General features: G+C 41.0%; 1 protein-coding gene across 3 annotated transcripts in view; it reads left to right on the top strand.

The window, feature by feature from the left end:
• NLGN3 (neuroligin 3) overlaps window positions 1–14,959 on the top strand; it is a 146,776-nt gene that overhangs the window by 105,073 nt on the left and 26,744 nt on the right. The window contains exon 3 of one of the 3 annotated variants that reach the window (XM_066580891.1): window positions 10,102–10,161. The exons of the other annotated variants lie outside the window; for them this stretch is intronic. Within the exon in view, the coding sequence (XP_066436988.1) occupies window positions 10,102–10,161 (60 nt within the window). The remainder of the gene's footprint in view (window positions 1–10,101; window positions 10,162–14,959) is intronic. 3 annotated transcript variants of the gene reach the window in all.

Genomic DNA, 14,959 nt, shown 5'->3' on the forward strand with positions numbered 1-14,959 from the left:
CAATTGGGAAACACTTTGGTGGCCATCAGTTATTTCAATTTTGCTGAATTTCTGTATGTTCAGTGCTGGATTCTTGTTGAGGTAAATCATTCAACACTAACGATTAGTTACCAGAATCACTTTTCTTTTACATTTTTGCTGTTTTTATTTCTGCTTTGTGTTTCACTTTGTGATGGTTTTACGTTCCATCATTCTTTTCCAAAGTCTCTATACTTTTGCTCGGTTTCTTAGTGGGAGACATTGTCTTAAGGTACCATTTTTTTATGTTATCAAGTCCCTTCATGTGGCGTCTATGGTATCCATTCTAAATATGAATGAGTGACAAGGTTAACAGGCTGCAAACTAATGCCCCAGTCGCCACCTGATTCGGGCATAGGAGTGATGGCAATACTAGGAATTTACTTTGTCTTTCGAAACTTGGATTTTTCAACAGGATTTGGATGTGTATTTCCAGCTTCGGAATTATCTGAAGCTAATGAACTTGTCAGAAGGAAAATGCAGTGCAATCTGCAGTCAGTTAAATCTCTACTTAATCTGGTTTAGTACTTCTGTAGGTGGTCCTAATCGGTGATTGACAGCTATCTGTGTGTGCCGACTCATACAGGGAAGCCTAGCAATCGATGATTAGCTCGACCGAAATAACTACTAAGGCTCCTTTTAGACGAGCCAATTCTCATTTCCACCAGCAGATGATGTCATCGGTAGCTGGTTCGCTCTTGTGCAGCCTGTTTAGCCAGGCAGATTCATCGTTGACTCGTTCAATGAGAATCGTTCAGTCTTTCACATCAGCGAATGTGAAAGGCTGAACGAGCGAGCGCTCTTTAAGTGGAAGGAGAAGTGAGCGAGCCAACAATGGCCTTTATGCCTGTATAAAATGAACCATTCTGGTTGGTCATTCGGTCGTTGGCTCACCTTTAGACTGAATGATCATCGTTCAATGTTGCTTGTTTGAATGATAATCGTTCCATCTAAAAGCACAGACTGCGCAGAGGTGTAGATGAATAGATGACAACTTTCTAACCTAGCTATATATCAATCTGCTCAGCTTCTCCTGCTGTCACAGATTGTACTGCATTTTCCGTGTGATAGGTTCCCTTTAATTACTCGGTACAGAAGTTAGTAGAAATATCCCTTTACGGACACTTTTTTTTTTTTTTTTACTGAATTGATGAGACATTTCATTACATTCTAACAACATAATAACATGTTTTATTCTAAATGGTCATTGAATTTTTGAAATGCATCACATTTTTGCTGCAACAAAAACTTTGCCGCCTCGAGATTGTAAATAACCTTAAAACTTTAGACAATGTAAAAGACAGGGTTCCAGTCAAGATGGATAAACCCTCATTTACTGCTAGAATTCCAATGCCTATTCTGCTAAACATAAGCTTATCACCATCCTTGCAGTCTGGTGTTCAGAGATATTTTTACTCAACCATTATTGGGATTTGTGGTCTGGTGAAGTACCATAAAATGACCAAACACCTTCTGATGCCATCCTAGTATTTCTTTGCTTTTTATTATGTTTTTTTTTATTCTGTGAATTTGCCTTCCTGATATATCACATTTAAAATGCAGTTTTGCTTTAAAATGCATTGCAATGTGCAGCTGGTAAACCTAAAAATGTGCAAGTTTGTTATATAGTTTCCCTGGCTTTCAGAGTAGTATGACTGCATTGAGTATTATGACTGCATAGTCTGGACATCCAGATTACACCACCAAACTGCTGGTTTGCTTGCTTCGCACATGGCGGCATAATGACTAATATTGTCTAGTAATTAGACAGTGCAAACTAAAGGCTCATTTAGAAACAACGATTATCACTTTTGAGCGATAACCGTTGCGTATAAACGCGCGACCATTGTGCACTTTTCGTGCACCGTTCGTTCATCGCTCATTTCTAGCCAGTTAGAAATGAGCGATGAGCCTTATCAGCGCCGCATGCTGATATCTCAGCGGGTGGTGCTGATAGCATTCTTTCAACTGGTATTCCGCTGGCAGTTCTTAGCAGGACACCAGCTGAAAACGCGGAGAACAAAGCAGCTGTTTGCATATACAAAACAGCTGCATTGTTTCCAGAGCTATCGAAGAGGTATCCCGCTCCACCTGCATTAACTGGCGTTTGAGCAAATTTTGAATGATCATCGTTCCGTGTAAATGGGCCCTTGGACCGAACAGTCTTAAAATGCACCAGATTTATAACAATGACTCATGCTCGATGATAATTGTGGTGAATCAAGAGACTGCCTAGTCTAACTGTATATCACCTCGCAGTTGGCTTAGTTATGCCTGATTTTGTGCCAAAGGTTTGGTGCACATTTGGGACAATCTTTGTCTCATGATGTCTCATTTAGGCCATGCCCTTTTTAGGCATGTTAAAAAAAAGTGTCTGAAAGTTTTTAAAAGACATTATAAATGTGGTGAAAAGCATTAAGACAGTTGTCTGGCAAATTTTGAATTGTAAATCTGCCCCATAGTCTTTTTTTTGCATAAATGCTACATTTTACTGCCTTTTTTGCAGCTGACGTGAGTTGTAGGTCAATAGAGAGTTTTGAAGCTAACTGCAAACGGTGCATTTTTTGTGACATTTTTTTCCTTAATTTTCTGTGTGTTTTGTGTCACTTGCATTTTTTTTTGCAAACTGCTGTATACTCTTTGTATAGCATTTCCATCTGGCATTTTCCCATCGATTTCTCTATAGGATAATAGCCTATAGATAGATTTGTGCTTTAAAAACCACCCTCTAAAAAAAAAAGTGCTTTTAGAAAACACATAAGCCTAGGAAAATGCTGCAAACACTGTGAAAAGAAAGCAATTAGGTTATCCAGACTACACAGTCAGACTACTGTTATTAGCAGAAGGTCCAGACTACTAGTATATAGCCAGACAGCTATTTCAGGGGTCAGATGAAACTCCCCAACCATACTGCTCTTACAGCGGCAGTCTACTACACATCCAGACTTCTGTTACAGGAGGAATTCCTATTGCTGTTGTGCCCTGCGGTCCAGACTACACAAGTCACTATTTTAAGCAAGGGTTGAGCCTACACATCCAGAATACTGTTCCAGGAAGCACTCCACACTACAGACTCTTATTAAAAGTAGCTCTTCTGACTTTATAGCCAGAATACTGTTATAGATGGTGGTCACGACTACACAGCCAGAATGCAATTACAGCGGGTGCTCAAGACTACAGAAACAGACTGCTGTTATAGAGGATGGTCCAGACTACACACACAGACTGCTGTTATAGGTGGACGTACAGACTACACAGCCAAACTGCTGTTATAGGTGGAGGAACAGACTACAGAGCCAGACTGCTGCTATAGGTGGATTTACAGACTACATAGCTAGACTGCTGTTATAGGTGGAGGAACAGACTACACAGCTGGACTACTGTTATAGGTGGAGGAACAGACTACAGAGCCAGACTGCTGCTATAGGTGGAGGTACAGACTACACAGCTGGACCATGTTATTGTTAGAGGTACAGACTACACAGCCAGATTGATGTTATAGGTGGAGGTACAGACTACAGAGCCGGACTACTGTTATAGGTGGAGGTACAGACTACAGAGCCGGACTACTGTTATAGGTGGAGATACAGACTACACAGTCGGACTGCTGTTATAGATGGAGGTATAGACTACACAGCTGGACTACTGTTATTGGTAGAGGTACAGACTACACAGACGGATTGGTGTTATAGGTGGGGGTAGAGACTACACAGCCAGACTATTTTTATAGGTGAAGGTATAGACTACACAGCCGGACCACTGTTATAGGATGAGGTACAGACTACACAGCTAGACTACTGTTATAGATGGAGGTACAGACTACAGAGCCGGACCACTGTTATAGGCGGAGGTATAGACTACAGAGCTGGACTACTGTTATAAGTGGAGGTATAGACTACACAGCCGGATTGGTGTTCTAGGTGGAGATAGAGACTACACAGCCGGACCACTGTTATAGGTGGAGGTACAGACTACAGAGCTGGACTATTGTTGTAGATGGTGGTACAGACTACAGAGCAGGACTACTGTTATAGGTGGAGATATAGACTACAGAGCTGGACTACTGTTATAGGTGGTGGTACAGACTACAGAGCTGGACTACTGTTATAGGTGGTGGTACAGACTACAGAGCCGAACTACTGTTATAGGTGGTGGTACAGACTACAGAGCTGGACTACTGTTATAGGTGGTGGTACAGACTACAGAGCCGGACTACTGTTATAGGTGGTGGTACAGACTACAGAGCCGGACTACTGTTGTAGATGGAGGTACAGACTACAGAGGTGGACTACTATTATAGGTAGAGGTACAGACTATACAGCCGGACTACTATTATAGGTGGAGGTACAGACTATACAGCCGGACTACTGTTATAGGTGGAGGTACAGACTACACAGCTGGACTACTATTATAGGTGGAGGTACAGACTACACAGCTGGACTACTGTTATAGGTGGAGGTACAGACTACACAGCTGGACTACTATTATAGGTGGAGGTACAGACTACTACATACTGCATTTCAAAGACTATAGGAAGCAAATAATGCTTAAACCTGAAAATTTCACTATGAGCTTGTTTTTTTTAGTTTTGCCAGCTCTATGTCAAAAGTCATTTTTAAAGTGAACTCCATGTTTTGGTTTAACTCCTCTGTTGTCGTTTGTGTTACGTCCTTCCACGTTTTTATCGTTTAATTGTCATTCACCGTTCCATTTTTATGCTCTCTTCTAGTCGTCTTCATTCCTTTTTTTCAGTTTCGACTTCTAAGTATTTAGTTGATAGTTTAGTTGATATTGTCGCTGATGAAAGATGTCTGTATGATATAATCATTAATGATAGTTTCAATACTAGGCTATCATACTGTATTTTTGTTCTAACATCTTCTATCTTTTTTCTTCAATCTCAGGTCTTGTCCATTTATTTCCCCATTGACCTTCCATGTGACTTGTTTGAATTAGTTTCATCATACACACATATAATACTATTATTACTGCTTCATTTGCTTTCATCATACATGCTCGTGTGTATTTGCACATCAGTTTCAAGGGCAAGTATCACTCTTAATGTTTATTCTTCTGTTCGAGCAAGCAGAATGGGGGGTGGGGGGTGGGGGGTTTGCACCATCACTTTAATGCGCTATTATTCCGAGACCTAGCTTATAGTAATTTCTTCCTGAAAAGGGTAAAGTGTATATTCAGCAAAATGTTGAAAGACATAAGCAGTAGCTGGGTTACAGATAATTCCAGTTCTTGAAGCAATGTCATTCTTACAGATAAAAAGAACAAGAGATGTGATACTGCCACTTCAAACTGTGGGATCTGATCCAATATTTTAGCTGTGTTTCTAACATCATATACCTGCCGTTCTGATTTTTATTTGCTTTTCTGTTTGCTAACGTGTTTTCTAACATACTAATTGCTTTAATTTACATATTGGATGATATATTCCTGCTATATTATATTGATAATTTTCTTTTGTTTTAGCTCTCATTTCTGTGTTTGAAGACTTTTTCTGTTTCTACTTCCACTTTTTTTAATTACATTTAGTCATCTGTCCAATCACACTGTTTAAATGGTTGTTTCCAATTCACTTTTGCGCATTACTGCTTTAAATCACTTTTCCATACTACCTTGGCATTCCCTTTTTTATCTTCTATTTCCCCTTTTTTTTACCTTTGATTCAGTTATAGTTTTGTAGCTACACTACAATTACACCTGCTACTGCCATTTCTTTCCTTTTTGTTTACTGCTTGAAGGAACCTTTCACACCGGACAGAATTGTCTGCAGGACGCAGGCAGGTGCGGATTTTGTCAAATAGTGTGGAATTTCTTGCGGTTTTTTACACAGACTTTAATTGCGAAATTACATCTCCTTCATGTTAGTGTGCAACGATTATCATTCGAAATGATTATCATTCGAAAAATCATTCAAACAAGCAAAAGTGAATGTTAATCGTTCAGTGTAAACTTGAGCCAACACTGAATGACGAATTAGAATCGTTCGCTTTTTGTTCATCATTCATTTAACCCCTTTAGTGGCACGCCCGAAAAATCTCCAGGGCTTGCTGCACTGACCATGCAGTTAAGCCCCAGGAGATTTCCGTGGACAGCTCTAGTGCTGAAATGCTGGCCAGGACACACAGTTATTGTGCCACTGTACACGTTTGCCACTTCAAAATACCTCAGGAAAATCTCCGGGGTTTGCTGTGCTGACATGGTAATAATAAACCTGCCACTGAAGGGGTTAATGTAGGCATAAAAATTATTATTGGCTTGTTTGCTTATCATTCAGTCCCTCTATTGGCTTGTACAGGGACTGAATGATTCTGAATGATTCTTGCTTGAACGAGCCAATGATGCATTTGCCTGTCTAAACAAGTGTGAACAACTTAGCTCGCTCAAGAACCTTTAGAAATGTGTAGCAACAATTCTGCAAGTCGTTCTGAATTCCGCATTAGAAAGCTTTTCCGCTGCAAAATTTATTCTTGCGGTTTTGAAGTAAAGACTTGTGGATTTTTAGAGGTGCAGAATTCAAGCCCCATAGATATAGCATTGTGAGGCAAAAATGTCTGCATGGACTACTTCTGTCCTGTGTGAAAGGTACTTAAAGGGGCACTAAATTTAAGAAATTAAAAAGTACAACATTCTTTTTCAGGAGGCATTCATTTCACCTCACCTATCTGTCCAGCGCTAGTGCATATGAAGCAATAACATTTGTGAAAAGTGAATGGTTAGGTTGCTTTGTCTCGTTAGGTTGCAGCTTACTGTAAATAAAAAACTGTCACGTCTGTTCAGGAAATAACCACGAAGTCCTGCACAGGCATCATCAGACAGGACTAAAACCGAACAGGACAAAGACAGCCTAAACCAGACACAGACAGGACAAATACAAACCTGTGAATACTTTCCCTAAACAAACCAGGACATTGGGAAGCCCCTGCCTAAAAGCAGAGCGATCGTCCCGATAAGGACGGTCCAACATTTTGCACCTACTGGGCCTAGTCCATCCTTGGATGACAATAAGGGATAACCAGACACAAGGACAAAGTCAGACAGGGAACACTGCCACACCAAACACACAAAACGAGACATGGATTTGAGCGTCCACACACCTACAAACAGAAGGGAATCAAGTGTCCACATACCCATAGGCGGAAGGGATTTGGGCATCCACACACCTATGGACGGAACGAATTTGGGTGTCCACACACCTATGGACAGCACAAACAGACAAGACAAGACCCTAGCATTCGTCTACCAACGGATGAATGGGAACAAGCAAAACAAGGCTCAAGCGTAGACAGATACGGCAAAAAAAACGTGGATTGGGCATCCCACTACCAATTGCATGGGTAGATCAGACATACAAACAAATGGACGAATGAGCAAGCAAACAGATGAACTAACAGACAGACGGACAAATTGAAGAAACGCAAAATAGCATACACGCAACAACATGACAGACAAACAGAGCTCAGAACAAATGAATAGAATAGGAACTAGACAGAGTGAGTTCTGGAAGGGGAGCATGCACACCACAGTAGACATAGGCAAAATGACCCGCCCTCATGGCAGGGCGTGGTTAGATGATATCTCTGATTGGTTGACTAGGGGAACTAACTCCTAAACAACAAATCAGAACATACACATCAGGGGCTGATGCAGCAGGTAAGAGAAAAGAGCAAACCTAAGTTATTCCCAACAGCAAACATCGGGTACTTCTGTAGTGACGTTGCAGCACTTCTCCCAAACATCCATGGGAACCACTATACCTAGATGGAAAAGTGATTGGCTGGCTGGACTATGACAAAACAGACTAAATGAACGGACAATCGGACAGTCCAAAATGCCAGCGAAATCACAACGTGACAGAACCTTCCTGCCTGCTCTGTTTGCAGTGGAGACCAATCAAATTAACCTAACCTAAGCCCCTCCTTTTTAGCTGGACCAGGGTGGGACGAAACCGTTTTTCTGCAAAATTGTTTGTTTTAGGAGCTTCCAAAAAGCCTTCCGGACTGACAAATATGATTAATGTTTGCATTGCATTTTCAATCATTTCAAGGTTTAGTGCTCCTTTTTTAAATTCTTTCCCTTTCACTATCTAATTGTTCTATTATAACCCTACATTAATATTAGATCATATCCCACTGTTTCATGCTCAGGTATTGCTTTTTCTATAACCCCACCTTTTGCTTTTGATTTGTATTCTCACAATAAGGACAATCATTTGTCTTTGACATTTTAATGATGTTTTTATGCCATTTATATCGTATTCATTAACCTTCACCTTGTCCTATGTTTTGTTCCATTTTTTCCATTGTACCGCCTTGATCCAGCATCAACTCTTTTTGTTTGCCTACCTACTTTTGCCATGATAGCTCATATATCTATCGATTCAGAAAGCATCAATTTAAGTCAGTCAATTTCCCCTTTATGTTGTGTTTGCCCATAGAAACGCCCATAGAAAATGAAAAAAGTTTGTCAGATGGTGATCCCATTTTGGATATAAACTCCTGGGGACCTAGATTCTGTTAGACCATGTCACCAAAATGACGGCCATTTTGAGTGCGGCTATCTTGGATTCAACTCTGAGACTGGCATAAAATTTCACCAGAAAAACAATGGTGTGTTTCATTTTAACATAACTTTATTCATTCTCATGTTAGCACAAATTTTTCTTCATTAGAGGCAATGTGAATAATGGTGTTATTTCAAGCAGAATGTGTTGAGATCAACCCTATATCAGGTGAATAAAGCACACGTGTCATAACTGCAAATTTCAATCAACGCCACCCAACTAGACCTCCCATTAGCCACAGTTCAGTTGTCAAACGTCTTTCCAAATTCGAAGAATCAAAATCTAGACGACCAAAAACTATTACTGATGAAGCCCCATCTACTGCTTGTCTGGCCTCATTCACCAAGAGCCCACAATGTAGCACTCGTTGCCTGTCTCAAAAATGTGAGGTTGACTAGGCGTAAATGGTATGCTTCCAAATTACAGATGCTTCAACACCTGACAAAGGACAATTCAGACTGGATGATACAGCAGCTTTAGATAATGCCATCATTCACATTGCCCGTAATGAGAAAAAATCACTGAGAACAAATAAAGTTATGTTACCATGAAGAACACTATTGTCATTTTGGTGACATGGCCTAACAGCTTCCCCGGTAGCTTGTTCATAAAATTGGATCACCGTCTGCCAAACCGTTTTCATTCTACAATATATGGATGTTTCCACACTTTTCAGACACCCTGTACTTTCCGTTTTTATTCCACTTATGAACATATTGAAGTAAACCCTTCTGTATATTCCTTGTCTAGTTCTTATTTCCAGGTTCTCATCCCATTATCTTTAATGAACAATTTATTTTGTTTGTGGCTATTCACATAAGCTTCCCCTTTAATAAATCTGCTTGGCTGCCCTGTTCTCATAGTTACCTCCTACCCGGTTCTTCTCTTTCGCAAGCCCGTTATGTTTAATCCTTCATTCATTTGGTCTTGAGCGAAGTCCTGCTTTCTTTTTGTTCACTTCCATTTTCGGATCACCTAGACTCTGCTTCACTCTCCTCACCTATGCTGAGTCTTGCCTCACTCCCCCCCCCCCCCAACCTATAAGGTGCCATGTTATTAGCTCTTCAAAGATGTTTCAACTGTAACTTACATTCTCCCATTGCTATCAAATACTTTGATTCCTTGAAACCCTTGGAGGGGTTAATCTTAGTGTTTGCGGGGTTTCCGAGTCAAACGATTTTTACTGTATGATTATGGGGAATGTAAGACGGACGTATGTTATGTCTCTCAGATTACCACTCAGCATCTCTCACATTATGCGAATTAGAGAGCTGCTCAGTGTTATATCTACTATCTTGTAGCCCCCGTTACCCAAGTTCATTAGTTAATTGCCCTTCATGAGATGGGAGGAGGCTGCATGGGGCAGGGACTCACTAGGGTCACCTGGTACATAAAAGTTCTACTCCTTCCTCTCAGAGGTTTGAGGGGGAGCACAGCCACTTGGGCTTGCATGACCCCCCCAAGGGTGGAACCTCCTGTTATTTTGGAGTCTTTTATTCATTTTACAGTAAAACGGATTTCCAAGGAGTGTGTCCGAAAACCCAACAAGAAAATATGTAGGAAAGGAGGTATGTAATCCCAAGGTGTGTGGCAAGAACAAACACCCACCAAAAAAAATTTAGTGAAATCCAGACGAAGTCCAGGAGGGGTGCAGTATTAAGCCTTCATTCAAGAGAGTTGCTTAGGTTGTTCTTTTGATGATCATGGAAGAATCGAGGTAGGGTTTAGGCTTACATACAACTAAATGAAATAGAAAGACAAAAAGTTACAAAAGTGTTTTGAGACAGAAAAGTCTGCGCAAATGAACGAGTACTAAAATATTAAATGGGTTGTTTGGTTGTAAACTATTGATGGCCTTTCTGCAGAATAAGGCATCAATAGTAGATCAGCAAGGGTCTACTGCACAGGGCCTTTGCCGATCAACTGTTTGCCAGGCTGGTGCACTCATGCACTGAGCTGATTTCTACAGGATGCAGACAGCTCCCTTTCCATTGCAGTGGTGTGGCTTAAAATTGCAGGCCAAGTTCCTACTGAAGTAAATAGGGAATTTGCCTGTAATACCACTATAGTGGGAGCGGAGCTGTCTGCTTCCTGCAGAAATCAGCTAAATGCATGAGTGCTCCAGCCCAGCAAACAGCTGATCAGCAGGAAACCCAGACAGCGGAGCTCTGCTAATCTGCTACTAAGAATACGCCATCAATAGTTTTTAATATGACTATCACACTGACTACACATGAACATTGGCTGAGGGAACATACAAACAAGCACTGTAAAAGTAAGTAAAATATTTCCTTTTTTCTGAAGTAAAAACCTACAGCAGGCAAAGCACAAGTAGTTGTGGCTTCACACAAAAAGATTAAAAAAAAGATATGGTGCAGAATTTTGTAAACATTCTACGGAACCTATCGTTAATTAACTTTCCAGCGTAATGGATGACATAACAAGTCTTGTCCTATAGGGTCACACCGACTAGATGTAGGATATGCTCTTCCTCTCAGTTTTTAACTTTTTCCTGTGTCCTCACTTCTCACAACTTCCAAAACAAAAAGAAAAGACAAATGAAGGAGTTTAATATCTAATAATCTAGTGATTATCCTACAGCCTCTTATCCTTCCTAGTGTTAGGAGGTGGTACATGTCTAGTGCCATCAGTTTAATTATAAAATGACAAAGCTCGTTTTCTACTCTTCTGTCATCCCCATGTCAAGTACAGTCTGTATTTTAATAAGTACAAATTTTGAAATGTGATCTGCATTCAAGCAATTACCTTTATACTAGGCTGGTCAAAGCAAATATCTATAGCACATTTGAATGTTTGCACTTATGCCTGTCTGTAGCCCCCCCCCCCCCCTCAATTGTCAGTACTAGCAAAAGACAAATATGTAGAGAAGTCGAGTTCAATATAGATGCCAGAAAGAGTAAGTAAGCCTGTTGGAATTACCTGGATTTCTGCATTGATTAATAATAAAATATAGTCTGATTGTTAGCTAGATCACAATTATGGACAAATACAATCTAATGAATAACACAAACAATTGCTGTCTTTTATTGAGCACATCGGGTAGATAGCCACAGTGCTGTTAACAGAAAAATAACTTAACCCTTCAATTTAATAACCTTTACATTCCCCTTTAGCAGCAGTCACCTTCACCCAACACATCCTGTAGCTGCAAATAAGATTTGTACAATGTTGAGGAGGAAATTTGGAGCATTCCTCCCTGCAAATAGGTTTTAGTTCATCAATATTTCTGGGATGCCTTGCATGCACAGCCCTGTGTTACAGAATCTCAATAGAGTTAGGGTCAGGACTCTGACTTGGCCATTGCAAAACACAAACCTTCTCTTACACCCATTCTTTAGTTCATTTACTTGTGTACACATACAACATTTTCCAAGAAGCACTGTGAAATGTCCAGGAAGTCTTGGGCAAACTTGAGAAAGGGTACGGTTTGTCTTGGACTGTAGTGGCTTCCTTTATGTTGTCCTACCTTCAACATTATTCTTGTTCAGTGTTTTTATAATAGCAAACACATGAACACAGACTTTTGCAGTTTTTAGACTCTATATCAGATATTTTAGTGTTACCCTTGAGTACTTTTTCATCTCTTATAGGGTTGAAACACTGAACTACTAGTGCATGAGAATGACTTGTGCAGTTTAACCCCTTAAGAACCAAGCGTGGTAAATATATGGCGCATAGTCCTGGGTTTTAATCCTGAGTAGAGATGAGTGAGCACCAAAATGCTCGGGTCCTCGATATTCGAGTCGAGCTTTTCGTAAAATTCGATAGCTCTATTCGAGTAACGAACCCCATTGACTTTAATGGGAGACTTGATAATTTTTGTATGTGACCCGCCAGTTGTCGAGCCCCTTTTTTGTTTTTTTAATAAATTTTCTCTCTCTCTCTTTCTCTCTCACCCCCCCCCCCCCCAAGCCAGCCACAAACTAGCGTTAATGTGTGCAGCGTCACAGCGGGGAGGGGTCAAATCTGACACATCAGCGGCAGGAAGGGGCCAAAACTGGGGCGGGGTCAAACGTGGCGTGAGCACCATTGAGTATGCTAATACTCGAACGAGCATCAAGCTCGGCAGAGTACATTTGCTCAACTCTAATCCTGAGGGATATCAGGAGTATGGCACAGGATTAAAACCTCTGCTCTTGCAATGGAGCAGGAGCAGGTTGGGGCCTCGGCTGCTAGTTACAGCTGAGGACCCAGAGGAGAAGGGAGAAGCAGTTTTAACTGCTTTTGCCTTCTCCTTTCCCAGGTATATAGTGCTCAATGAGCGCTGTGTACTAAAAAGTGAAAGGGAAGTGTGACCGTCAGGTGCACCCTTTTACAGAAGAGCTGCAGGGTCCTACCACACCCTGATCAGCTTTGTTAGTGACTATTGTAAAACTCAATGAAAAGAGATAATAAAAAATACCCCTATATGTCACTGGAAGAAAATGCACCAAAAATAATCTTGGTAGCTGAAGGAAAAGAAATTGGACAGTAAAACCACCACAGAACTTCTGACATCATGGAGCCTACAATGTGAGCGCTGATGTCAGGAGAATCTGATTGGCTGCAGTGATCAGGTGACTTACACTGATGTCGTTTTGCACAAAAATCACCGTAAGGGTGAAGTCACACGAACGTATATCGGCTCGGTTTTTACTCTGAGCCGATATACGTTGTCCTCCTCTGCAGGGGGGGGGATGGAAGAGCCAGGAGCAGGAACTGAGCTCCCGCCCCCCTCTCTGCCTCCTCTCCGCCCCTCTGCACTATTTGCAATGGGACGGGGGCGGGGCGGGGGCAGGGTTAAGTTCCGAGAATTTGCCCCGACCCCGTCCCACCTCACCCCATTGCAAATAGTGCAGAGGGGCGGAGAGAAGGCAGAGAGGGGGGCGGGAGCTCAGTTCCTGCTCCTGGCTCTTCCAGCCTCCCCCCCCCCTGCACACGAGGACAATGTATATCGGCTCGGCGTGAAAACCGAGCCGATATACGTTCGTGTGGCTTCACCCTAAGATGGGTACAGCTTCTTGTGTGTTACTAGTTTATTTAGCTCATGTTTGTCTATGATTGTAACTTAGATATTAATTAGATCACATTTGATTACTAATCAATGCAGAGATTGTGCACCAAAAGGTTCACTTACTTCCCCCCCCCCTGCATCTGTATGAATATATAGAATATATGGATTACGTATTTGGCCTTGTCTTGTTTTTCGTTTGGTCTAGTATCTAAATTTTTGTGTGTCTTGTTTGTTTGGTCTCAGTAATTAGCAAGAACTGTCTCAATCTGCAACGAATAGCCACTTTATTAGAAACACCTATCTAGTAGCACATTGGTCTTCCGTTGGCCTTCAGAACGGCAGTAATACATCATTTCATAGATATCACTAGGTGTTGAAACAGTTCTGCAGGAATAATGTCTCATGCGGACAGGAAGCTTCTAGCATTTGCCATGAATTAGATGGAGGTACTGACATTCTCTGAAGGGCTGACAGGAAGGGTTTATCGATTCATGCTGTTTGCACCAAATTCCAATTCTCCCATCAGCATGGTGTAACAGAAAGCTGAATTCATCTGACCAGGTGATGTTTTTCCACTGCTCAGTCATCCAATTTTTGTCCCCTGGAGTCTTGCTTTTCTGTTTCTCTTAGACAGCAAGGGTACATTGAATTGTGTGTTTGGGCATTTGTTCACATTAGTTGGAGCACCAGCGTTGTAATCAGCTGAAATTTGCTTGATTGTGTACCGCATGTTCTTGACATCCTCCTCTGACCCCTTTCACTGATGAGTTGTTTTTGTACGCTGGATCCCCTTTTTTTTGGATGTTTTTTCCTCAATCACACCATTCTTGATATATACCCTCCACAGTAATGCATGAGAAAACCCCACAAGGTTGTCACTTGTGAATTATGCTCCCAGCCAGTCTGGCATCGATGAGCACGCCTCAATGAATTTATTCAGGTTGCTTGATTTTCCAATTCTGTTGTTTATTCACACAAAACTTGCTTACTTGATTTTATGCTTCACTCCAGAGTCACTAATTTTCATACAAGGAGGCTCCAATTGTGCAAGGAAATGTGTCTCTGATAAAGTGGGCATTCAGTGTACATTTTAGTTTGTTTTTATTTGTGTATTTTAATGTATCATGTAGGATCTTGTCAAATACATTTAGTACAGAGATGGCTGATTTTTCTAACAAAAAAGCAATATTAATTGACATGGTAATTACTGGAGGACATTTATAGATTTCAAAATCTGGCCAAAGGTTTTACATTTATAGATTCTAGTGTTTGTATTAAGCCCTTAAAAACATTTTTTAGAGAATTCTAAATTTGTACATCTAAAAGTGTAGCAGATACTAATTGAAAGATTT

The sequence above is a fragment of the Eleutherodactylus coqui genome, chromosome 10 (assembly GCF_035609145.1).
Source record: "Eleutherodactylus coqui strain aEleCoq1 chromosome 10, aEleCoq1.hap1, whole genome shotgun sequence".
Classification (NCBI taxonomy): domain Eukaryota; kingdom Metazoa; phylum Chordata; class Amphibia; order Anura; family Eleutherodactylidae; genus Eleutherodactylus; species Eleutherodactylus coqui.